This window comes from Ochotona curzoniae, unplaced genomic scaffold (genome assembly GCF_017591425.1).
Source record: "Ochotona curzoniae isolate NIBS_2020 unplaced genomic scaffold, NIBS_Ocur_1.0 contig_3643, whole genome shotgun sequence".
NCBI lineage: Eukaryota > Metazoa > Chordata > Mammalia > Lagomorpha > Ochotonidae > Ochotona > Ochotona curzoniae.
Genome location: NW_024465933.1, coordinates 4396790 through 4422338, shown reverse-complemented (window position 1 = coordinate 4422338; position 25549 = coordinate 4396790). Strand labels below are relative to the sequence as shown.

At 39.5% G+C, this 25549-nt stretch overlaps 1 protein-coding gene across 12 annotated transcripts in view; it reads right to left on the bottom strand.

The window, feature by feature from the left end:
* Nucleotides 1–25549, bottom strand: part of AGFG1 (ArfGAP with FG repeats 1) — a 74837-nt gene that overhangs the window by 2598 nt on the left and 46690 nt on the right. For 4 of the 12 annotated variants that reach the window (XM_040982839.1, XM_040982835.1, XM_040982842.1 and 1 more), the window contains 5 exons: nt 23715–23794; nt 23416–23508; nt 19067–19225; nt 18334–18425; nt 15834–17574 (listed from right to left, as the gene is read on the bottom strand). In XM_040982839.1, coding sequence (XP_040838773.1) covers nt 17515–17574; nt 18334–18425; nt 19067–19225; nt 23416–23508; nt 23715–23794 — 484 coding nt within the window. In that variant the 3' untranslated portion in view covers nt 15834–17514. Of the gene's footprint in view, nt 1–15833; nt 17575–18333; nt 18426–19066; nt 19226–21274; nt 21323–23415; nt 23509–23714; nt 23795–25549 lie in introns of those variants that run through there. The other 8 variants (XM_040982834.1, XM_040982838.1, XM_040982843.1 and 5 more) reach the window with 4 other exon arrangements.

Below are 25549 nucleotides of genomic sequence, written 5' to 3'. Positions count from 1 at the left end.
CAAGACCATGATGGAACTCTTGGCTCCTGGTTTCAGCCTGGTCAGACCTGACTGCTACAGCCATCGGAAGAGTGAACCAGTGAATATAATCTTCCTCTCTCTTTCTTGCTCCCCTATCGCATTTCTGTCTCTTTCTCTTTGCTGTTTTGCATTTCAAATAAATAAATAAATCAATAAATCTTCAAAACAAAGAAAATCATGCTGGTGCTGTTAAAAACATTAAAGTGCCTCCCTAACTGATATAGTTTTGTTATTGAAACTTTCACCGCTCATTGTGCTCATTGTGAAAAAAGAAGTACATATAATGGAGCAAAACAATCACAAGGAAGCAAAGACAGAAAAACAGGCCAAACAGTTGCTCAGAGGAAAGAAATCTTTATGAGGTACGCCTAGACGGAGGAGTGAGTATGGACAATTGGTAACACTTTTTGGCTGTCAGCTAGCTGTGCATCCAGAGAGAAGCTTGCCTCCGCCCCAATCCTGCATGCTGCGCTAGCCCGCACAGGCGGTACAGCTGTACCAGCCCAGGAGGCAGCTCAGGCTTCCCAGCAGGAACAAAACAAGAGCAAAGAGTCACACCTCTTTCCTGGGACCTCAGGTCTCCAAAACAGCTTTTGACTATTTTTTGAGGAGAATGTTAATGCATATTCTTTTCTGAGTCCTGACACCGAACAGGATAAAGAATTAGAAACTGAGGGCCATTGAAGAACACATGAAGCAGGTGCCTGGGCAACACTGCCAATGCAGCAGGTAGGACGAAAATTTCCATCAAACACATCTCAATGGGATGTGGGTCTGAATACTTTTACTTGGAAATAACGAGCCCTATAATTGTTCGTAGCACTGTGAGAATACTGCGTGGGAGGCTGTAATTGCCACTGGCAGCTCTGGGGAGTCATTTGAACTTACGTCAGAAAAGAGCCATGATAGTGTTGTAACACTGATGGATGAGGTTGGATCAGAAAGATCCGAGGCGTAGATGGTGTTCTGTAGGGAGACCCAATAGGTCATAGCAGAGATCATACAAAACAAAGCCTTAAGGGCAAGGGACCTATCTCATTATTTGTCCCTTTTTTCTACAGGAGAGGGCACCTTGGCACAAGGTTGTTGGGAGACTGGCTTAGTACACTTCACTGTGCAGCTATCTTCCTGTCAGTAGTCACTGGACCTCTGGCAGCCTCCATTTATTTCCTGCAAACACTGGAAATGGAGGAGGTCAAACTCTTCCATTGTGGGCATCGTGGCACAACGGGTTAAGCCACCAGCTGTGGCATCGATATCACACATGAGCTCCGGTTCAAGTTTTAGCTGCTTCAATTCTGATCCAATTTCCTGCTGATGAGTTTGGGAAATCAACCGAACACGGACTAGTCCCTGGGCCTTTGCACTGAGAGGCCAGCAAGCCTGGCCCCAGCCTGTCTCAGCCATGATCATGGCAGTCAGAATATGAGCCAGCAGATGGCATATCTCTCTGTAACTCTAACTCTGCCTTTCACATAAACATTCAAGAAGTCTAAAATTATTTCAATTATTCTAGAAAATCATCCATTCTAACTAAAAAACATTCCCTGGGAATATGTTTATCAAGGGGATTACTTATTTATCCAAGGGGATATAAATTGTTCTTTTTAACTGACTGGATTGAAGGTTTTTGTTACCTTGATACAAACAATCAATGGAGTGATTTCAACTAAATTTGCTTTCATAGTGAGTGGTTAAACAGATAATGCCAGAATTGTATAAGCATATAAACCCAAATATTTTTCTAATGTTTACCTATTTTCATCTACTTTAAAGGCAGAGCAAGAGATGGATGAGTGGATGGATAGACACATGGAAAAGAGCCGAGAGAGACATGCCCCTAGTCACTAGTGGTGTTGCATATTTTTCCATGTGCTCACTAGATATTTGAATAACTCTTTCAAGAGATATCTATTCTGAAATGCTCATTTTTGTTGATTTATTGTTGAAAAATTTTTTTGCTATTTTATTCTTAAGAATTTATTCCTATAAAGGTATAAAAAATAGTAAACATGATTTATGTTTGGGCCGGGCGGCGTGGCCTAGCGGCTTAAGTCCTCACCTTGAACGCCCCGAGATCCTGTATGGGCACCGGTTCTAATCCCGGCAGCTCCACTTCCCATTTAGCTCCCTGCTTGTGGCCTGGGAAAGCAGTCGAGGATGGCCCAAAGCCTTGGGACCCTGCACCCGCGTGGGAGACCTGGAAGAAGTTCCTGGATCCTGGCTTTGGATTGGCATAAGCATCTGCCATTGCAGCTCACTTGGGGAGTGAATCATCGGACGAAAGATCTTCCTCTCTCTCTCCTCCTCTCTGTATATCTGACTTTCCAATAAATAAATAAATCTCTTAAAAAATGATTTATGTACATGCTTAATGCTAATAATATTTAGGTTTATTTTATAATTTGCATAATTTATCAACCAAAATTTTTGAAATCAGACTATCTGCAGTTACCATAAGAAGTGTTAAAATCTCTACCAACTCTTAAATGAAAACTAACAAAGTGCCAAATAAATTTAGATTTTTCTTATAAAGGAATGCATAGCTTCTCAACAGCAGTGACATTTTGCCACTTGTTCTTTCCTTAGCGGGCTGGCCCGCGGGCATTGTCCAGTGTGATCAGCCTGTGCTCTAACTTGAGATGGTACCTCTTTTCATCCATAGTACTTGAGCCTCCATCATGGTTATTTTCATTGAGAACTTGCATCAATATCCCTCATCGCACTGTAATTTATAGCACAATCTAATCCCAATCTTCTGGGCTTCTGGAAAGGCACTGTATTTTATCTACTGCTCAATGCCAGTACCTCATCTGATCCCTGGCTCACAGTGCATATCTGACATTTGTGCTGATGAAGATAAAGACGTCTCGAGGTAATAACTCCTTTAAAGGCTGTTAAAACAGCAACATGAGTGCTTGACATATGCCTGTCCCAGCGGTAGGCAGAGCAATTCAAAATAATTGGCACAGATTTATCACTGTGGAACAGCTCACTGCCTCCTAGAGAAGCAAGTGAATAAGTGATTATAAATAGCCTGTATTTCAAAGCAGCAGCATGCAGGAAGTACATTAGAAATACAGCTGGAATTATAAAACTACATTTGAAATGAGTGCAGGATGGGGAATGTAGGCTACTGCAGCCATCAAGAAAGTAAGGACTGTGCTAGGATAACTGGAAACTGACCCACCTGTATGAGCCACCTACCCTACTCCTGGGACTATATCCAAAGCATGTGAAACCTGAATATGAGAGCGTGATCCGCAAACCTGTATTTATAGCAGCCCAATCCATAATTGTGGAGACATAGAAAAACCCTGATGCCAACTGAAAGAATGTATAAAGAAACTGTGGTACATTTCCTGCATGGAATACTACTCAGCCATTAAAAAGAGTGAAATTCTACCATTTGTAATGAAATGATCCCAACTGGAGACCAATATGCTCAGTGAAATAAGCCAATCCCAAAAGACAAACACCATATGTTCTAGCAAAATAGAAAACAGATATATACATGTTTATTTTCATATATTCTCATTCATGAACTCTACAATGGATACTAGCATATTGGGAAGGGAAGATACACTGCAGTATGCATCTCTATCCCCAAATGAAAAGAGGACTCCCAATGGAACTGTTAAACACACCTTGGCAACAGGATACGAGACTATCTACCGTTGTCTATACCTACAATGCCATGACACACTTAAACAGCAGAATGTTGAACTTGTAACTGTTGCTCAAAGACTATATTACTGTATTAATAGCGTATTCTACTGTGTTGTAATAGCATACCAACATGGGGGAGACGAGGAGGGAAGTAGAGGAGGCAGTGTGGGGAATCCTACATATACAAAATGATCATGGGAAATAATAAGAAATGCGGATAGGATGAGCTGTCATTAAGGCAGAGTGGGTTAACCTGTCACCTGTTACGCCAGTATCCCACATGAGCTCCAGCTGCCATTCAGGCTGTTCTACTCGGATGCATCTCTCTGCTGATACGCCTGGGAAAGCAGTGGGTGATAGCCCCTGCTAGTCAGGAGACCACATGCAAGTGAAGGTTCCTGGTTTTGACCTGGCTATAACCTTGGAAATTGCAGCCATTTAGAGAGTGAACCAGCAGATGAAAGAACAATTTCTCTCTCTGCTTCTTGTCTCTACAACTCTTTCAAATCAATCTTTACAAAAGGAGCACAGAGAGATATTTTATACTTACACAATAATTCAGAAATGTGCTAAGAACACGAATAGGTAAACCCAAATAGAATAGCAAATTAAGATTTGGAAAAATAGCCAACTTCTTTAGATATTCAGTAACCATTAATGATTTTTGTTGTAATATACGTGACTACTAAAAACCTTGCATGTGATAAGGACCAGACAAAATGAGCATTCATTTCCTAATGGTGGGAGTCCAAGTTTGGTAAAATGCCTTTTAGCACAAGATGAAACAATAAAGAACCTTAAAAAGACTTCACGAGTAACACTGGCACATTCACATTAGTCTGTCTACATCACACAGTGGGCCACCTGTATTCACTCTTGGCTCTGGCTCCTGACTCCTCTTCCCTGCCAGTGGGAGAGTGGTGACAAGGTAACTGAGTCCCTTGCACCGTCGTGGGATACAGGTTGTAAACCTAGCTCCTGGAGCCGATACGAAGCCAGGAGCCAGCAGTTTCTTCTGGCCTCCCTCGTGGTTTTAGGGACCCCAGAATTTGAGCCATCTTTCTCTGCTTTACCAGGCCACAAGCGAAAGCTAGAATGGAAGCGGAGCAGATGGGACAAGAATCGCTGCTCACATGGGAGGCCGGTGCCACAGGCGGAGGCTTAGCTTACTGTGCCGTGGCCCTGGCCTCCTTTCCAAATTATTAACATCTTACATTAGTAGGACAGTATGGTGCCACTGTTGCAGTTCATGAATCAATACTGACACAGCATCAGTCACCACGTTTAAATTAGGGTTCACTCTCTTGTACAGCTCCTATGGGCTCTGACAGAAGTATAGCATAACGTACATGTCACTGGAAACCAGAGTGAATGGTCTCACACCGTCATCCTTCTCCAGCTCCCCAGTCCCCAGCCAACACTAATCTTCTTATTGTTGGGATACCCTTGCATTTTTCAGAATACTACATATGTGGAATAATTCAGTACATGGCCTCTGGGGACGGTCTCTTTAACAGCATGGATTTAGGGTGACTCCACATTTTACTGTGGCCTGACAGCTTACCCCTTTTATTGCTGAGTAATACATTCCATTGTATGAATATACAGCACCACTTGTTTGTCCTTTAGCCCACTGAAGGGTAGCATCCTTGCTAACCATGAATAAACCTGCTGTAAGCATCCACACAAACACGCGTGTGCTTTTCTGTGAACACCACGATACAAACCAGCACCCTTGTGGGAACACGGCACATGCAAGGTGCATGAGGACTTCAGCCACTAGGCTCCTGCACCGGACCCAAAAATCAATCTTTGAAACATTTCTTTTAACATTATATGTATTAACACAAACTAGAAGCAAACTAGAGTAATGTTTAATAAATTACTGCATACCCATTAAAAACTTCGTTTTCCCAACATTTAATGACATTATACATGACTGAAATGTGTATGTTAGCATACCCATTATTTCAAGTTTATGACCAGTAAACTATAAACTCAAAATTTACCTACTCACATTTGCCTCATTATCTCACTAGCATTATACAGAGCAGAAGCCAGCAACATTTTTCTGAAAAGGGACATTTTAGGTCTGTAGGTCCTCAGCCTGTCTCAACTACATAATGCGCATTGCAGGTCAAGAATACTGCAGGAGTAAATGAAAAACGGAAGCAACTAAATTCCAGGAAAACCTCATTGACCAAGACAGATGGCTAGCCAGATCTGGCCAGCCGGTAACCTAGTTTACTGATCTGTGATCAAACACTCTGGATTTTATACTAAAACATAAACGATCTCTTCCGATTTTACAAGACTTGGGGAAACCAGAGACCCGAAAGCTATCTTCACGTGTGCATGAAATGAGTCATTAATTCCTTTAGGACAGAACGTCTGTTTCTATCTTTCTTATATGTATTGCTTGTCCATTGTCAGAAGGCATTGCCTTTTCAAAAACAAATGCTGACGACTTCGCTGCTATTCTGAAGAATCTTCTGTGAACGCAGAACGAACTCAGTTCCTAAAGACTTCATACTTTCTTGAGCCTGTCCAAATCAATGCACCAGGCAACCGTGGCTTTTAAACATCCCACCATGCTGCCAGCTATTCTAGGAAATCCTGCCTTTCGTCCCTGCAGCCTCCTCCCACAGAGGGCTACTTTCTGCCACGCAGGCAGTCAGCAGTCAAAGTGCTCGTCCAGGACCCGAGTCGGCCTGGACAGCATCTGGCTTCCTGTCTGCCTGCTAACACTGAGAAACTGGTTCCTCGTGGCCTATTTCTTTCTCCCCGCACGTAGCCTCAGACCTGCCTTTTTCCGCCCCTTCATTAGAACAGCAATCCTGCCCCTCTTAAAATCCACCCTTTCAACTGTATTTTTCCTGTCCTTTACTTTTTCCTACCTACCGCTCAAGAGATTTCGGCACTACTACCGTCTGAGCTTTTGGTGAAAGCTTCAGTCTTCAGCTCAAAATTCCACAAAAAACGTATGCGACCCGAGCAACACTTCTGTCTGCTCGTACTCAGAATTCATATTTCCTACAGTTACAAAACCACTTCTTTTAACCAAGCTTACAATGCAAATACAAAGGGAAAGATCTATATAACACTTGCTTAGAAAAGTGTTCTCTGAGCACATTCCGCTAGAAATTCAAGAGGGACAGATCTGACTTCATAGCAATAAAACTTATACACATGAAAACAAAACCACCACCACCACATACTTCGTTTTTCTCTTCAGTACACAGATCTACACACCAACTTATAACAGACGAGCACACTAGGAAAGAGACTTAAATACTATGAGAAGCTAATTCACAAAAAATAAAGATGGTCACCTCACTCGTAATCCAAGAAACATAAAACACCCTTGACCTATCCGATGGATACAATTTTAAAAGCAACCAATGATATGAGTGTTGTAAATAAACACTCTCAAAATGTGTGGGAACCCTAAGCGAGGGCAAGTAGATGTAACGCCAGACTATAATTTCAATGAGTGTTCTTCTGCACAGCATCTGGTCCAGGAACAACCACAACACAGGCTGGTTCAGAACCCTGCGGTCGGACGAGGTCAGGAAGCATCCAGATAACCTAACCTGCACGCCTGCGTCTCCAGCTAGGTTTCCTGGCACACAGGCTAACTCGTCCTGAGCTGTATTCTTTCAAGGACGCTATTTTATGTGTATTAGTCCAGACAGCTGTCCCAGAGTCCATGCCCTGCCCTGGACCTGCACGTCAGCCCACCCCCGGCACCCACATGACCAGTTTCTTCCAGGCATTGTGGCAGCGGTCTTGAGAAGCCGCTGAGAGCCGAGTTCAAAGCTCTGTTCCATGTTTCAGAAAGGAAACCATCATGCCCAAGCTTATTTTGCTGGTAAAAGAGATATCACACCTGCATTATCAGGTTGTGATTATAATATGGAATGATTTAAAAATCAGTAAGCAAAATGGTACCAAATTGCCCAGTACTAAATGCAAACTACCATGACAACGGCAAGCAGTTTGCTGTGGTTTCCATCACAATATGCAATTTGCAAACATCCTCTTGAAAAGTCAAAATTATTCTACATTAAGAATATGTCATTATAGGATAAAAGTCATAGAAGTTACAGGCTCATGCACAAATCCATAAATTCCTTGTAAGTTCCCAAAGCTTAAAGTGTTGGCACTCTTATCTGGAAGGTTTGACAATTTATTGAGAACCCAATATATTCAGAACAACTACAATAACAAGGCTGAAACTGGGCTGTTCCAACACCATATATGTATTCTAATTCTAAGTACTTGTCATACAATTATGGAAATGCAGTCTGAATTATTTCAATAGTCATAATGTTTAATATACTCCAAGGATTTAAAAAAAATGTTTAGGTCTTTAAAACTTAAGATACTTAATCTGAAGATAGACTGGCTAGAAACGTAACTGGTGCAGACACCAATTCAAGAAGAGATTCCATGTGCAACACAGACACACTGCAAAGGAAGTACCCCTTCCAGGAAAACCACTTCTGATGATGGGGGGCAGGTGAAAAGGTCAACACAAACACAGGACCCACCTACCCTGTTCCCTCTGTAATTGTTAGAATAAACAACTACAAGGAACCTTAATAGCTATCTATGTTGTAAATCCCTTTGCTACAGCTAAAGGTTTCTGAATCCAGGGAGTTACTACAGCATACAGGCTAAGCCAGCACCTGGAATACCAACCCGTGCTCATGTGTCTGGGAGGGCAGAGGACGGCCCAGGGGCTTGCGTCAGCCTGCTGAGCCCCACCCACTGCAGCCATTCGGGGACTGGGCCAGCACATTCCTGTCTCCTTTCCTGCTACCAAGTATATCATCTCCAAAAAGAAATAAAGGTTCTTGAGGCTAAAAGTATTATTAGCAGTAAAAAATCCTATTTTGTGTCTCAGTAATTCACAACGAAATGAGAGTTGAATACAAATTTTAGTATTGTGCTTTTCCCACATAACATTTTAAATGAAAACAAGCAATGAGGAAAGCATGGGGGAAAATTAACCTCGCCACTAATGATACTATTTCATATCCTTTTTATTTCAACTTCTAGAGCTTAGAGTAAGAGTTTAGAACACATGCTTTGCGTCTTGATAAAACAACTAAGGAAATCCTTTAAGTAGTATCTAGTTGAACGGACATGAATTCCTATAAACCAATATTGTAAATTTACAAAATTTATACTAGTGTCTAATCCAAATAATTACATATAGTGAGGCACTCAACATTCATCGTGGAAATGACAAATGGCCATGAAGACAATACAATGAGATACAACAGTTTTTAGGATATGTACTGCCTCATCAACTCCACTACAAAAAAGCACGACCTCAAATCATGTTCCAAAAGATATATAACACTGCTGTTGAAAAATTTTTTAGAATTTTTAAAATTACTAATTGAAAAAAATCGAGAGGGAGACTCTCAATTGGCTGGTTCACTGTACCAATGGCTGCCAACAGCTGGAGCTTCTTCAGGCTCCAAGTAGAGCAGCTAGAACCAACTGGTACTCAAATGGGATGCTAAGTGTAGACAGAGGATTCACCCACTACACCAAGAGGCCAGCACTTAACAATTAGCAATCCTTGCTAAACTCAAGGATTCATTACAGTAAGTCCACATAGTAAAATACAAGGTGACTATATTAAGAAAAAAGTTACAAAATATTAAATACATTATGTAAGTTTTGAAAATTATACAGTAAGCCACAAGAACTTACAAAGTACCTACACAACACAATTTAATTATCTTTCTATATTTTAAGATTCTTTAAAATGAAAATATCTCCACAAAAAGTTTCAAGTTTGGAAGAAAAATGTTATGTGGGAAAAGCACAATACTAACAATTGGCTATAATCACAATGCATAATTCCACGTGGGCATGAAGCAAATAAAGGAACACAGTGGAACAGAAGGCCAAGTCGGACCATTCACAGTAGGAATTCCAGCTGTACTTCTGCTTTCTAGTGGTCAACATACAGCAGCCCATATGAGTGCTGGCTCAAATCCCAGCTGTCCACTTCCAATCCAATTTCCTGTTGATGTACCTGGAAAAGCAGTGAACAGTCCTACTACCAGGCAGGAGACCAAGAAAAGGCTTCAGGCTCCTGCCTGGACCAACCCAGGTTCAGTCATTGCAGCCATTTGGGGAATGAACCAACAGATCTGTCTCTCCTCCTGTCTGTAAATCTACCTTTCAAAAAAACAAATACTCCATACTTATAAGATCTAAGACCACTGAAAATAGGCGTTTCAGAGTAGGGATATATAGATGGATTAGAAAATACAGTAGGATTCTCTTCTTCACACTAAATAACTGCGTAACAGTGGTCAAGTGCAGTCTCCCTAACAAATACTGCCTTAAATGGTGTGTCCATTAAATAATCAGGCACACAGTAAACCCACAGAAGCACTTCATGTATAATCTGTTAAAAAAATGCATAATTTAAAGGCTGGCACAGTGAGCCAGTCCTTGCCCATGACACCAGCAGTCCACCCAGGCACTGGTTTGTGTCCCAGCTGTTTCACTTCTGGAAAGGGTGGTGGAGCATCACCCAAGTCCTTGGGCAATTGCAACCACATAGGGGACCTGGAGGCACCTGGCCTGGGATCTGCTCAGCCTGGCCTATGTGGTTATTTGAGGAGTGAGCCAGTGAACAGAAAACTGAAAATCTGCCATTGTAAATCTGCCTTCCAAATAAAAGAAAAACATTTAAGCTTAGTCCCAATTCTAAGGCCGATTACTATCTAAACGTATCGTTCAAATGAACGGTGAGAACCTCACTCTACATTTCGGAAGAGAGTTTGAAGTTGGGGGACTTGAACCATCCTACACTATCTAAAACCAATTAAAGGCAGAACTTGATTTAAATACAAGACACTTGACCCTGATTCAGCACCTCTACGGTGACAAAGCAAAAACCATGAACACATCATAAAAGCAAAATATAGGGGGCCAGTGCTGCAGTTTAGCAAGCTAAGCCGCCATCTGCAGCAATGACTATATCAGTCCCGGTTCCAATCCCAGCTGTACCACTTCCAACTCAGCTCCATCACTGGTGTACCTGGGAATAAGACAAAGCATGGTCCGAGTGCTTGCACACCTCTATCCACATGGGGGAATCAGCAAGAGGCTCCAGCTGCCTGGCACAGTGCTGGCTGTTGTGTCGTTTCAGGAATGAGACAGTGGAAGAATTACTCTCTTTGGCTCATATTCTCTAAATTTCGTTTTCAAAAAAGAAAACTATTGAAATGATTTTTTTTTTCATTCAAGAATGGAACATTAGTTTCTTTCTTGTCTCATCCCAGTCTGAAATTAGAGTGGTGAAGACACTAAAAAAAGAACAAATTTTCTTTTGGGTTCTGGGTTTGATATGTAGCCAATGACAGATAGTAAAGGGAAATACGACAAAGGTGTTGGGAACTGGGGCATTTCACCCTTGACCTTTCCAATTGTTACAGGCTGCAAGTAGGTAAGATTTCATTACAGTGTTATTCTCAAACTAAATCACATCAACATGTATTTCAAGAGAAAAGATCATACCTTAGGGGAGAAAAAAAATGGACTACGTCACAAGTAACATAATGTCCTTTTCTTTAAAATGCAAATACATGGTCATGCAAATTTCAAAAAAAAAAAAGAGGGGGGTGACAAAATTACTAACGTAGTCAATGGATGAAAAAAATGCTTATCATGAAGGCAGTTCAGTGACCTGCTCTGCAGAAATACCCAAGGTGGATCACTGCAGGATTATTTCAACATCCTAAATAGCCTGTTATATACATTCTATGAAGGAGAGAGGCTCTTCCCAAATGGTACATAAATACAGAAACCTTTATTTTGAAAGAAAAAAAGATATTCCAACAGCATTTCACAAATTTTTAGCCAGGTTTATCATTAGTAATGGATACTGAAATCAGTGAACAAGCATTTATCCAATAACTAAAACCACCTCTATGCTCAGACTGGATTTAAGTGGCCCTGCTAAAAGGGCCATTCCTAGTTTTTCAGTTTCTCATGTCCCAGTGTTACGCGGCAGAAGTAGTTCTTATTACGTATTGGGGTATTTCCAAGAAGTAAATCCAATGCTTGACTAACAGTAAACACACGTTTGGAAACTTAACTCCAAACTTCAAGGATTCAGGAACAGAACTTTCAGAGTCATTATTCAAACGTTACCAAAACAAAAGAAGCTAATTTTGAAAAAATAATGAACAAGTGTTTGTGCCAAAAGTTACCACAGTTAATTTGTATTTTCTATTCTTAAAAGTTGTACTCTAAAGTGAAGTGGATAAGGAATATATCAAGCCTGTTAAAACCCAGTAGAGTCAAGGACAGAAGACATAAGGTACAAAGCAGATGTCAACTTGCAGTCTTTCAATGGATTGACTAAATGCCTTCATAATTCAATGAAAAAGATAGGAGTTTTCAAATATCTTTAGTCAATTTGAGGCATTTTTTTTCTTAAGTGGAGAATTTCTTACAAGGAAGCACAAGATCATACTTAAACAGTTGGTGATGCTCAAAATACAATGCCTATTTCATTGAAAGTTTCCAGTAAGACACTCAAGTAATCTTCATATATGTGTTTTAAACATTTTAGCAATGTTTGCAGTTGAATAGTCTGAGAATTGTCTTTCAAAGAGACATCCATATAAAGGAGTCCTGGAGACATTTAAACAGTGAGTTTGAGCTGGATTTATTACTACAAAAAAGCAACCAAACAAAGGAGAACACGAGGGGGTCTATGGAGATAGATAAAATGACACCCACACAACAACACAGGGAACCGTGCTACCGGCCTCAGTGCGGGAACAGTCACAGGAGACACACTTCACAATGCCCTATACATACTGCATAACTTTATAATTTTAAAAATCAGGAGCATGTATAATACAGAAATCTTCAAAATCTTAAAAACCTGATTGTACCCAAAACATTCTATGCAACACTGTGCAGAACTAGTGGACAATCCTTTGCTGCCTCTGGTTAAAGTAATTTAGTCAAAACCACAAGACTCGGGCACTTGCTTTCTCTGCCATCTGCACAAGGGTGAGGGAAATCTTGGCAAATCTAGGATTCATAGGTAACTCTGAAAACAATATTTGAAATTTATGGGAACAAAAAACAATGGGCATTTTAATGACCAATTACAATATTTATACAGGATGATATGCATAACATTCCACTGAATCTCATGGTCCAATCTGTGGGACAGATTTTTTAAAATACATTTAAATATAAATGAATTCTGATTACTGGTATAAGACAACTAGTTACGGATACAAGTTTTTGGGTATACATTCTAGGCAAAAGCTTTCACTTGAAAATATCACCAAACATTCACACTTTACCTTAATTAATCCAAAACAAGAATGAGAAATAAGTGCAAGAAAAGCACTTCTAGTGATTCACGGCCTTGAAAAGGATTTGAAAGACACAAAGTGTAGAGCAGGTGACCACAAGTGCATGGCCACTTTAAACAGCTGTGTTCAAACTTTAACACTTGGAAACACTGTGCTGGTCAAATGAAACAGAACTGCAGACAAAATGGTATATAAGCTGTGAGTGTACAACGCTTACAGTGATGTAACAACTGAACTTCCAAAATCCAAGATTCGCAATACTTGGATCATTCAAGATTAACATCTCAGTGCCAGCACACCCCTAGAAAACAATTATTGACAAAATGTTTATGGAATCATTCAATTTCTCAGGAAGTTCTAACAAACAAACAATAAAAAAGATTCTTCAACTCTTGAATACAACCAACAAATGACCAATAAATTAAAGCAACTAATGTTGGTGCTCTGTGCTGGAGACAGTTTGCAAAGGTATGGGAGAGCTGCGGGTACTTCTCCTTCAAATTGCATTTGATGGTATCAGATTGGTAAAATCAACCATTAATGCCAAGAGCATTTGTATCACAAATACATGCTAAAAAAAAAAAAAAAGAAGAAAAAATAAACACTACCAAAACCAACCAAACACCTTTTCATAAGATAGAGTTGTCTGGTATACCAGGACAACATTGAGTTACATACTACCATACATTTATTCGCCTAAATACAACACCCTGCTCCCCAGCGCACATGCACACATATGCCAAAGGCAAATAAATACCTTTAGTTAAGGATGAACTCCACAGACTAAGTTAATATAAACTTTAACATCTTTTTTTATAAGTTTCCGACGGTACAGGACACACATACCAATAAAGGTAAGATTTGTCCCAGAACAGAAGTCACTGTGGAAATCAGATGTCTGTGCCTTTCCAAACGGATTCCACCAGCTATCATAACTCACTTCCAAAGATTAAAACCACAGAACAGGCTGCAATGATTTATAAAAAAGAAATAAATGACTAAGACTTTTCTAAGTATGTGAAAACTTTCTTCAACTTCAAAAGATTAAAAAAGAAATCTACTCACAAAAACATGTAATAGTATGTTAATGGAAAAAATTGACTTCCTAGATCCAAATCCGTCACTAACTCAACTTATGTATACCTTGGTATTTATAGTATGAATTATACCATCAAGGCTTTTATGACAGAATAAGAAAAGCACTTAGCAAGCCTTCAATGACACAAATGAAAGGGGCTTCAGAAACCATATCCCATAATTTCACAGGAAGTGTTACTCTGAATAAGCAAAGTTTAAGTTTGTAATTTCAATTTTCCAACCAAACAAGGTTCATAAATCAGTGGTGTTTACAAGTAAATACTGTTACAGAAACATACAAGCTTAAAGCAAGCTGGTTTGGGAAGCATAGTGGATAGGTCAAACTGCCCTCATAATACTAAGATACAGTGTACCCATCTCCTCTCCTGACCTCAGAAGTGCACAATGGAGTCTCCAAGTGCCTATCAGCCGCATGAGAATCTGTTCTGATCAACCCATGTAGCAGAAAGATGTACAAAACTTACTTTATACCAAAGGTTATCTATGTCAACAAATAATGGATTCATTACTATTATAATTTAAATGACTAAGCATGCTTTTAAAACATGTCAATATTAACTTCGAATACAATGAGATACAAGTTTCTTCAATAAAAACTCTTTGGGATCTTCTCGAATTTTTAAGAGTTATGGTCCTGAGGCGAAAATTCTTCAGAATTATTGGTGCAGAAGCAGCCAATTCATCCTCTTCCTTTCTGTGAATGTGCAGGCACCGCACCAGAGAAGTGCGTGCTGGGAACGGTGGCACAGCACAGGTAAAGCATTAATGCGCTGTTTTCAACTGTACAAAAAGGATTACTGTAACAAAGAAAGTGTATTTTTTAATAAATATCAAGTAGAATATGCCTTTACTGTAATAAGTTTGCTGTTCTAAAACACAAATTTCTTTCCCGAATAAAGACAGAACAGAACAGAGGAACAGCTTCGATTGGTAAATCAGGAACCTTTGATATCAGCTTTATCTCTTTCCAGTTTTCTGATTAGTACTCAACACAGTTCTGCTGATCTATAAAAAACTAGAAAACTGCAGGTATTTACACCAAATAGAAGCTGTGTTTTCTTAGCAAACAGTAAGGGTCATGAGAAAATTCACCTTAAAAATGAAGCTGGTCTTAAACTAAACATTTTCATTGTATAAGCACTCATTTAACGTCAGTAAGAGTCCCCACCTAATTAAAGACCTCAAATTCACTCAGAAAAAAAAAGGCTTTAAAATTGTTTTGGTAACAATTGTTTAATGTACTTATTAGAAGGAAAGACTCGTAGGTTATTTGGGTAATGACCTACATTTATATAAGTTTGTACATAGGAATCAACTGGGACCTGATACAACCTAAACAGAAATTTAAATACAGTAAGTTTTCCATATATCAAAAGGGCTAAGAGCTTTTAAAAATGTAGAGAGATTTCAAGTCTGCAACACAAACCTGGAACTGTGCATCTTCCATTTAATTTTAAAAGCAGACAGACACTGCATGGGCAGATAGTTCCCAGTTATCTTATCCAAATGGTTCAAATCAACCATGTTTTCAGTGAGATATGCACTGGACAACAATGTTTTAACAAGTCTAAAACACTACACAGATTTAAAATTATTGCAACAACCGATGTAGTCATCACTGAAAAAGGCATTCAACATGAATAAAGTATGAGAAAACTGATGTTCACATTTAATACCAAAGCTTTGTAAAAACTTTTAATCATTTTCAGATAAACTTTTCAAACATGTAGTACACATGTGTGTATGCAGTTGCCCCAGGTTCTGATGACAGTCATTATGACAATTCTCTGATAACATAATACAGTGACGTCCTATAGGCTGCACAGGCTGGGCCTACACTAACACCAGTCTTGGTCACTGTATGTTTTTCAGTTTTCTCAGTTTCTGTCATTTCAAGCCATCACTTCTGAACTATGCAGACGCTAGGGCTGAGAAATAGAAATTATTAAAGTCTCATATAAAACAAAGGCATAAGCTCTAACACAGAAACTTTGATTTACATGGATTACACAGAGGCATTTTAAAAAACACCATTCCAAATTTCTTAGTTGTATTCATTTTGATGACACAGCCAGATTATCCCTGGATGAAGGAAGCATTACTGTATATAAATATTTAAACAAGTTCACTTGAATATTAACAAAATGATACAACTACACACTTAGTTTCATTGCATTGGAAAGATATTCCATAGCTTTCAGATAACCCTGGGTTCCAGCTGCATTCCGCCCCGCAAAACAAACACAGATATTCTACAGAGCATCAGTTTGTCCAGAAAAGAGGAAGAAAAAACCAAAAAAAACAAAAAACTGAGGTGCAATCATGTCACAGTTAATGCATGTCTGTTTCCAATACATTCAAAGACATTTTTAAAAAATCAATAGTTAAAATAGGCCTTTTTGCAGTCTGAGAATTCAAGATACTTAAAAATTTTGTAATTACACATACATGCAAATTCTTTATATATACAAATGTCAAAAAAATTAACAAGTTGCAAAGAAATTAGAAGGACTGTGGTGAATCTGACAGGTTACATTTAAATGCTTTACCACTAACACATTCCTGAATATAGCAGTCATAGTCGTTTAATAAATTTTCTACATGGCCTCTTTATAAAAAGTTAGTCATTATCAGTACTTAAGAATTCAAGATGTTCTCAATTCACTCCTCTTATTTAAGGCCACTTTGGTAAAGGCATTGCAGCAAGAACACAGAAACAATACCATCTTTTCTATTATTTATTTTTTTCACCTGCAAACTGTAGCAAAACATGATGAGCTTTAATATGCAGACAGGAATCCCTCTACATTTTTAAAGAATTTAGGCATGTATAAATAGAAGAGCTCTTTAGAAAGGAAAAATTCGAGAATGAATAAAACCTTTCAATTTTTGACTTTGTAACTTTCCAGTAGCAATGGTTAAAATGATTTTAGGTCATTCATTCCAAGATATATGACAGCACCTTAAAAGTGGCTGATCTATTTCCCCAGTAACGTTTCTCACATAATGTGTTAAAGTTACAAATACTGATATGCACAAATAGCTAATTTCTAAGAAAAATATGTACAGTACTGCAGCATAATGAATGTGGTATCTGCAATAACTTAACATTCGCCAATTTTTAATATACATGATACCGCGACCTTTTTCTGCCAATTCACAGGTTAAGAGTTGTTAGCGGAGCCCTCTGTTTTGCACGTATTACCTGGTGTTTAATACACAATGCAGGCTTTTAGAGACTTCTCTTGTGTTTAAAGCTAATATCAGTGAAACAAGACAACAGTGCAAGAGGCGGAGAGATGTAATGTGACCACACAGAAGTCCGTTCCAGTAAAGTGTCTATATAAGGCTATAAGAAAGGATTGGTTGATGAGCTTCCTGTCGGAAATTGTCCTGTTGGCGCACCAGTCTAAAGGAAATAAAATAAGTAATTTTAATTAACTTAGCCTCACCCTTGCTAGAGGAAGCAATATTTACCCATTACTGGCAACAAACTGTAACTGCCCATGCTCTCTTTCCTGCCCATTATTTCATATCATTCTTATGACAGTTCTCATTGAAACAAAATCTTAAGATTATTTTCTCAGAATGCACAATAAATCCTTCAATTTCTCATAAAGACAGCAGACAAGTTTCATATTATAAAATTAGCTTATTGCCAGGCCCGGCACAGTAGCCTAGTGGCTAAAGTCCTCGCCTTGCATGTGTTAGGATCCCACAGGGCACCGGCTCTAATCCCAGCAGCCCCGCTTCCCATCCAGCTCTCTGCTTGTGGCCTGGGAAAGCAGTTGAGGACAGTCCAAAGCCTTGGAACCCTGCACCTGTGTGGGAGATCCAGAAGAGGATCCTGGCTTTGAATTAGCTTAACTCTGGCTGTTGCAGCCACTTGGGGAGTGAATCAATGGATGGAAGATCTTCCTCTCTGTCTCTCCTTTCTGTATATCTGACTTTGCAATAATAATAAATAAATCTTTCTTAAAATGGCTTATTGTCAATGCTTTGATGTGCAACTCTTTAGTCAAAAAAGGGTCACACATAATGGCCTTGTTTCAATTTCAATAATCGTCAGACTCTGTGACATAGAACAGTAAGAATATTTAGATGTTGTTTTTTAATGTGAAAATAAGATTCAAAAACTTAAAAGTACTAAAAATAAAATTTTACTTACCATAAATGGATTACTAGATACTGCAGCAGCTGCAACTTGACCAAAAGGAGTTACCACTGGCTTTGTCTGTCCAAAGGCTGCAAAACCTGAACCTTGTAAAGACAGAACCATCAATTACACCCTCGTCTGCAAGAGCCAATCAGATCTCACAGAGCCTCGTGACCTTCCAGAGAATGTCATGCTCTTGCAGCCATCGCACACAAGCTGCCTGTGGTCTTAACAGAGCTTCCATTCAGCTCTTCAGAAATGACGAACTCCAACTAGCCAGTTATGGGATCACTGACAAAGCATTTAATCAAAACATGAGTTTGGGACTATCTGGAGACAATGGTTTCCATATGAATATCACAGTACTTCTAGCCAGTTTTATCTTTTTTTTAAATCACATATGACTCATCCGTGGCCCACATTCCCAAAGATTTTTCTAACTACTGACTTTAAAGATAAAAGCACTTCGTAGTAAGAACAATCTTCAAACCTATCAACTTCTTAATAAAAGAAATGGGTAAAAGAGAAACAGAACAAATAACTCCTCTCACTTTGACCTAAAAATGATCTCCAACTACAATACAAAATTATCTTACACATGCAAGCACACAAAAACACATATCCTCCCAACACTCATGAACTAACATTGCAGTATTCTTTGGTATGATTTTTACTAAACATATGCAATGATGCATAAGGGATACCCAAAGTGGATGAAGAGCTCTGATGTTAACACCTTTCTTACCATTGGGCTGCTGGGAAAAAGCTGTCTGCTGAGGGAAAGTTGCTTGGGCTGGGAAGGCAGGCTGCTGGAAACTGCCACTAAAGCTGGTGGGGAGACTGTAGGGAGCAGGTGTGCCAAAGCCTGCCGGCATGCTCATCGACGCAGTGCCAAAGGTTGCGGCTTATAGGAGAAAGAAAGGTTGATCAGATGTGTGCAAGCTTGTTTATTTCTCATACTCAACACTGTAGAACAGGTATCACTTACCTTCAAAAATCATGAAATGTACCTTTAAAAACATTTGAAATTCCAAAAGAACGTCAGAACTATATAGCCTATCTATGAAAATTTATTCTCTTGAAACTCGATGTCCACAAATTAGTAAAACTGTGACTTTTAAATTCAAGAACATTTCTCACACATAATTTTAAGTTCTGAAAGAGCAGTCTGCTCCTCAAAGCCCATCACTGTGAAAAATCACATATATATATCAGCACACAATTTGTTTTGTGCACACACCATGTGTGTACAAAACACACACACATATATAGTGCTCCTGGAAAGAAAAATTAGAACGTCTCTACAAGACCTAACAAAGTTACGGGGTTAGCGGTACACCACCCATGATCTGTAACACTTTAAACTCAGAGCCATCAAGAGAGTAAACCAACTCCAAAAGCAAAATACGGACTCTTCCTTTGCTGCAAGGCAAAGGAAGGCAGCTTTAGAAAGGGTTGCAAGAAGGTTGGGTTGCTGCTAAAGCACAGAAATCAATGCAAAACGTACACAGATTGGAAACATCAACATTCCTGACAGAGTAAATGGGCACTGCACAGAACACTATCTACTCCCTTGCCTGCACGTCTCACTGTCTTTACATGGTAGGCACAACAGGCACACAACGGAACTGTGTGAATCACTGACATACACTTGGTGTGCTACTTTTATTAACCTTAGTAACTGCTTATGAACTAATTCACACTACAATAAAACTATTATACTATTATTTCCTGCCTATAAATATTTAAAAAAATTAAAAATCAAGATAAATAAAAACATAATCATAAGACTGTTATCTTCTGGAAAGAATGTCAAATGAGTAAAGAAAAAAGTCATGTTTAAAAATAGATTTTGGGGGCGTGGCATGGTAGCCTAGCAGCTAAAGTCCTTGCCTTGCACACGCAAGGGTCCCATATGAATGCTGTTCTATCCCAATGGTCCCACTTCCCATCCAGTTCCCTGCCTGTGGCCTGGGAAAGCAGTCAAGGATGACTCAAAGCCTTGGGACCCCAGACCCAGGTGGGAGACCCGGAAGAGCTCCTGGCTCCTGGTTTCGGATTGGCTCAGCTCTGGCCATTGCGACTACTTGGGGACTGAATCACTGGATGGAAGATCTTCCTCTCTGTCTCTTGTCTTCTCTGCATATCTGATTTTCCAATGAAAACAAAATAAAGCTTCAAAAAATGGACTCCGAAAGTTACAACCAAATATTTTTATCATCACACTGTAGCTCACTAAATTCTCTGATCTTAGGAACCTTATCAACTCTCTGCTGACTCAAGGCACAATGAATACTACAAATGTTACACGAAATTTTTTTTTTTCAAACTAAAAAACAAGTTCAAAGTAGCCCTCATAGTTGTAAGGTAACAATGCAGCTTTTTTCAATGAACCTAACTAGAATAAAAGTTTTAAACATCATTTTTATACTTCATGAGGGAAACAGGAAAAACAGGTTACTGGGAAACACATGAATTAAAGAATGATGAAGACATTGCAAAAGAAACAAGAGGTTTGTGTAACACACAGCAATGCACCGACGTGATGTTGGCAATCACTTTCTAACAAAGCTCTAAAAAGCAAACTGGATACAGTGAAGCAATACCAAACTCCATGGAATAATGTGGCCAAATGGTTTTGGTACATCAAAAACATCTCCTCCATTTACTAGGAATTGAAACTAAGAATCAGAACAGCTACCAATATTCAAATATGACCATGGAGTTAAGCAATAATGCTTTCTATTCAGCATTAACCATAAATTGATAGAAAAGATTTTCACATATCTTTAAATACAATGTAATCCCAATGCCAAGCATTCATGCCCACTCCATCTTCAAACATGGGAAAAACTGAATTCCACATGCAAGGATCCAGAACACTAGCAGAAGCTTCCACAAGCGGGTAGACACACTGCCACACAGAGCTAAGGCATCAGCTGTGGCCACCTACCAAAGTGAGCGTGAGGGAACACTTGAGAATGCATTGCTCCAGAAAGGCCTTATGGAAAGGCATAAAGAGACCAATGTCATTAACTTATGGATAACTTTTTTCAAAAGTAAATTTACCTTGTTAAAGAGTTTCATTTACCAAGTGGATAGTATAACACATCAAACACATTAACAAGATGAGCCTTATAGTTAACTATATTCATGACAACATAATATTTATACTGTAAAAAGGGAGATTGGAATGACAATGTCAAAGATATTGGTGGCTTTCATTTTTGAAGATAAGTGCTGACACTTGTTTCACGTGAAGAAACAAGTGTAAGCGAGGTCTGCACTCCTGATGACCGACACCAGGATGCTATTCATTTACAAAATACAACCTTAAATTCTGGAGAACAGTCATACAATCCAGAAAACCAGAAATACACAGAGATAACTCAGATAAACTGGGCACTATGAGTCAATTTGATCTCTGTCTCCTGCTTTCTCTGAAATCTGAGTAAAAAAAAAATTTTTTTGTATACATATACACACTAAGAGCGCTGAAAGAAGGCAAAACACACATGAAAGGAAAAGGCACCTGTCACAACTCGAACCTTACAAGTGAGGACGGATGTCACAAAAAAGTATAACAGATAATCCACTAGGGTTGTCAAATACTAAAGCCCTTTCTGCCCACCCCCACTTTTTTTTTTAAAAGATTTATTTATTTTATCTGAAAGGCATATTATAGGGAAAGGAGAGACAGGGAAACATTCCAGCTGTTAGACCATGCCCCAAACTGTCCAGGCTTTTTAAGGATTTCCGACATGGGTGCAGGAGCCCAAGGACTTAGGCCATAACCTGCTGCTTTTCCAGCCATAAGCTGTACAGGAAGTGGAGCAGCTGAGACTAGAACCACTAACTTTATGGAATGCTAACGCTGCAAGGCAGAGGATTAGCCCGTTGAACCACTGTGCTGGTTTATTCAACAACTTGAAGTAGGACTGTTTTCAAAAAATGATTTCCATGCATTTTAAATTAATTATTTTATCAGCAAAACTTTTGGAGACAGGTGATTAAGAGATTTGAATAAGTCCTAAGTATATTTCTGGCTGTACAATATTATTTAATGACTATGAAGCCTCAATCCCGTCATCTGCAAACTAGAGTGAAAACAGAAAATCTTGCTTCTCCCCATTTTTACTCTTCCAAGAACACTTTTTCCCTGGATTTGTCCCTTAGCACCCTTGAGGGATAGCAATGGGACAAAATCAGAATTATCACTTCCCATCCCCTCCGAGTTGTTGTCATGACAAAAGCAAAGAGCAGGAGAAGGCAGCTGCTGGTCACAGCCTGAAGACAAGGCTCCATCAGCCTCTGCACCCGCTGCCTCCACAGCCCTAGGCTCAGCCTACCATGGACTGAAGACACTTGGGGAAGCACAGGGGTCTGTACTGAATATTTGCAGACTCTTTTTTTCTCACTGCCATTCCCTAAACAATATGGTATACAGTAATGATCCACAATCATATTTATATGCATTAGATATTTAAGGGAACCTGAAATGACTTAAGGTATTGAGGAAGACATTGTTAGATTTAACAAAAAGGAAAGGAAATGGAAGTAAAGACAGACAACGGGAGGTAAGAAAAGAGATGTTAGGAGAGGGAGCAGAGGAGAGAGGGAAGGATTAGGCAAGTCCATCAGTGGGCACTAGGTTATAGCTAGCAAGAACTAAGAAATTCTGGCATGCCACTGCACAGCACAGTAACAAGAGGAAATGCATTCTATATTTCTCCATTAAAAAAATAAATAAATAAACTGTAAGGCAAGAGTTACAACCAGTAATTGTGAAAGCAGACCAGTTCACACCCATGCCAAATCACACGTGTGGCTCTAATAGAGAAGTTGTCATCTCCATATCTGTACTGCCCTATCTGAAAGATCAAAGATTTGACTGTGGAAGTAAATGAGAGGTAATTCCAAGTCCCTCTTAGCTGTGAAATTCCACAATTTTACCAACTTTCCGCTAGTATCAGCCTTACACAAACTCTTCCATCTATCCCCCTTCACTTGTCAGACAGAGGTCCCCCTCCTGGTTTTTCACATGCTACTCTGCAACGCTTTTCCCAAGGCTCCCTGTCCCCGTTTCAATCTTACCTGTTGCTCCTCTGGCATTGGTCTGAAATGGATTTGTAGAAGATGCCACAGAGGGACCAGCAGCAGCAACAAATGGATTTGTGGAAGGCGTAGCTTTAAAAAATTATAAAATATAATGGATACCAGGTGTATCAGGGTGTTACAAGTTTTAAAATATTTCTTCAATATATTTATGAAGAAGAAAATTTGAATCTTCGGATGACAAAATACTTGAATGTTTTCTATTACTCCCACCCCAAATGCAATACAATATATAGACAGTGTGTATAAAACCCAGTGCATTCACCAGAAGCACCTACCTCCAAATGGAGCAGGCACGCTGGAAGAAGCTGGCTGTGTCTGTGCAGGAGCACCCACTGGCACTGTTCCAAACACATTGCTGAAAAGAGATGTTCAAAGAGTTAAATGTAAGACAGAGGAAAAAAAATAGACGCGGGGTTGGAGCTAGCCCATAGCAGACCAAGCTTCTGCCATGGCACTGGCACCCATTATGTTCTATTCCTCGCTGTCGCACTTCTGATTCAGCCTCCTGAATGTGTTCTGGAAAGAAACGCAAGATGGCCCAAGTCCTGGGATGCCCTATATCCACACAGGAGACAGTGACACAAGTCTGACTCCAGGCTTCAGATAGGCTCAACTTCAGCCACTACAGCCATTTGGGGAGTGAACCAGTGGACAGACAATGTCTCCCCTTATGTAACTCTGCCTTTCAAATTAAAGAAAAATAATAAATGTAAAACAAACAAAAAAGACTTGTAATCTCTCTATAGGTTAGCTATGAAACATAAAACACTAACCACGCAGTATAGCAGTGGGTAAACTCAAGTCTCAGGACATGTTAATATTTTCTCCCTAACTACCAAGACCTGATTAATAAGCAAACTGTGAGTGCTGCATTTTTCAATCAGAAATTAAAACTGGAAAAAAAATTGGCTTTAAATGTTTCATCCACTTAATAAACCCATTAGGTGGTAACACAAGCAGCACTTGGGAGTTAGCTACATTTTCAAATCAAAAAGGACTTAATGAGAGGAGTAGAACTGTTTTCGTTTTCCAAATTCTTTTAGCAGCTAACCGACAGAAGAGATTAAGTTATAACTTTTTTGGCTGAAGTGCATGAAGGAAATATGGCCTTACAAACAAAGCTGAATAAGAGACAACCATTTTTTATTAGCCCTTTCAGGAGTTGGTGAACCTACCCTTTGATATCATGCTGAAAACACTAACAGTCATTTCCGAAAGGTTAGTTGTTCTGGAAGTTGAGACCAGATCAATGAACAGCTTACCCCATTCACACTTACAACGCTTTAACCTTTTTTCATTTATTTGATATGCAGAGTAACAGAGAAGAGGATACATGTCTTCCCTCTGCTGTTCCACTGTCCAAATGCCAGGCTAGGCCAGGTCCAAATAAGGAGCTGGAACTCCAAGTGTCTCTAATGAACGGCAAGGACCAAGTCACCTGCTGCCCCCCAGGGTATAGGTCGGCACCAGGCGTGACAGGGAGAACAAGGACCCCAAACGCAGCACACCAGTGTGGGGTGCGGGTACCCCCAGAAAGCTGCTAACCTTTCACTACATTAGCCCCTCACCGCACTTTTAATTAGGCTTAGGAACTTCATATTGCACATTAGTCATTCAGAAAATACTTGTTTAAGGAGTTATGCTAACTTGCCAAATTTTGACCTATTTAAGTGAAATTAAAAGCCACAGCCTTTAATGTAAAAAACCATATCATCAGAATATTAATAGCAAACTGTCAAGTTCAAGGTGGAACCTGTACATTTTCCACAATTGTTTGACAGCATTATTTTAATCAGTCATTTCCCTTAAGGCAACAGATTTAAGAAGTTCATTTTTTTCTTAAAGACTTATTTATTTTCACTGGAAAGTCAGAGTTACATAGAGAAGGAGAGGCAGTAAGTGGTTCAGTGCCCGAGTGGCTGCAACAGCTGGAACTGAGCCAATCAAAAGCCAGGAGAGAGGAGCTTTTACCAGGCCTCCCATGTGAGTGCAGGGTCCCAAGGCTGTGGGTCATTCTCCACTGCTTTCTTGGGCCACAAATAGGGAGCTGAATGGGAATGGAAACAGCCAGGACAAGAACCAGCACTTGGAGGTGGAGGATCAGGCAGTT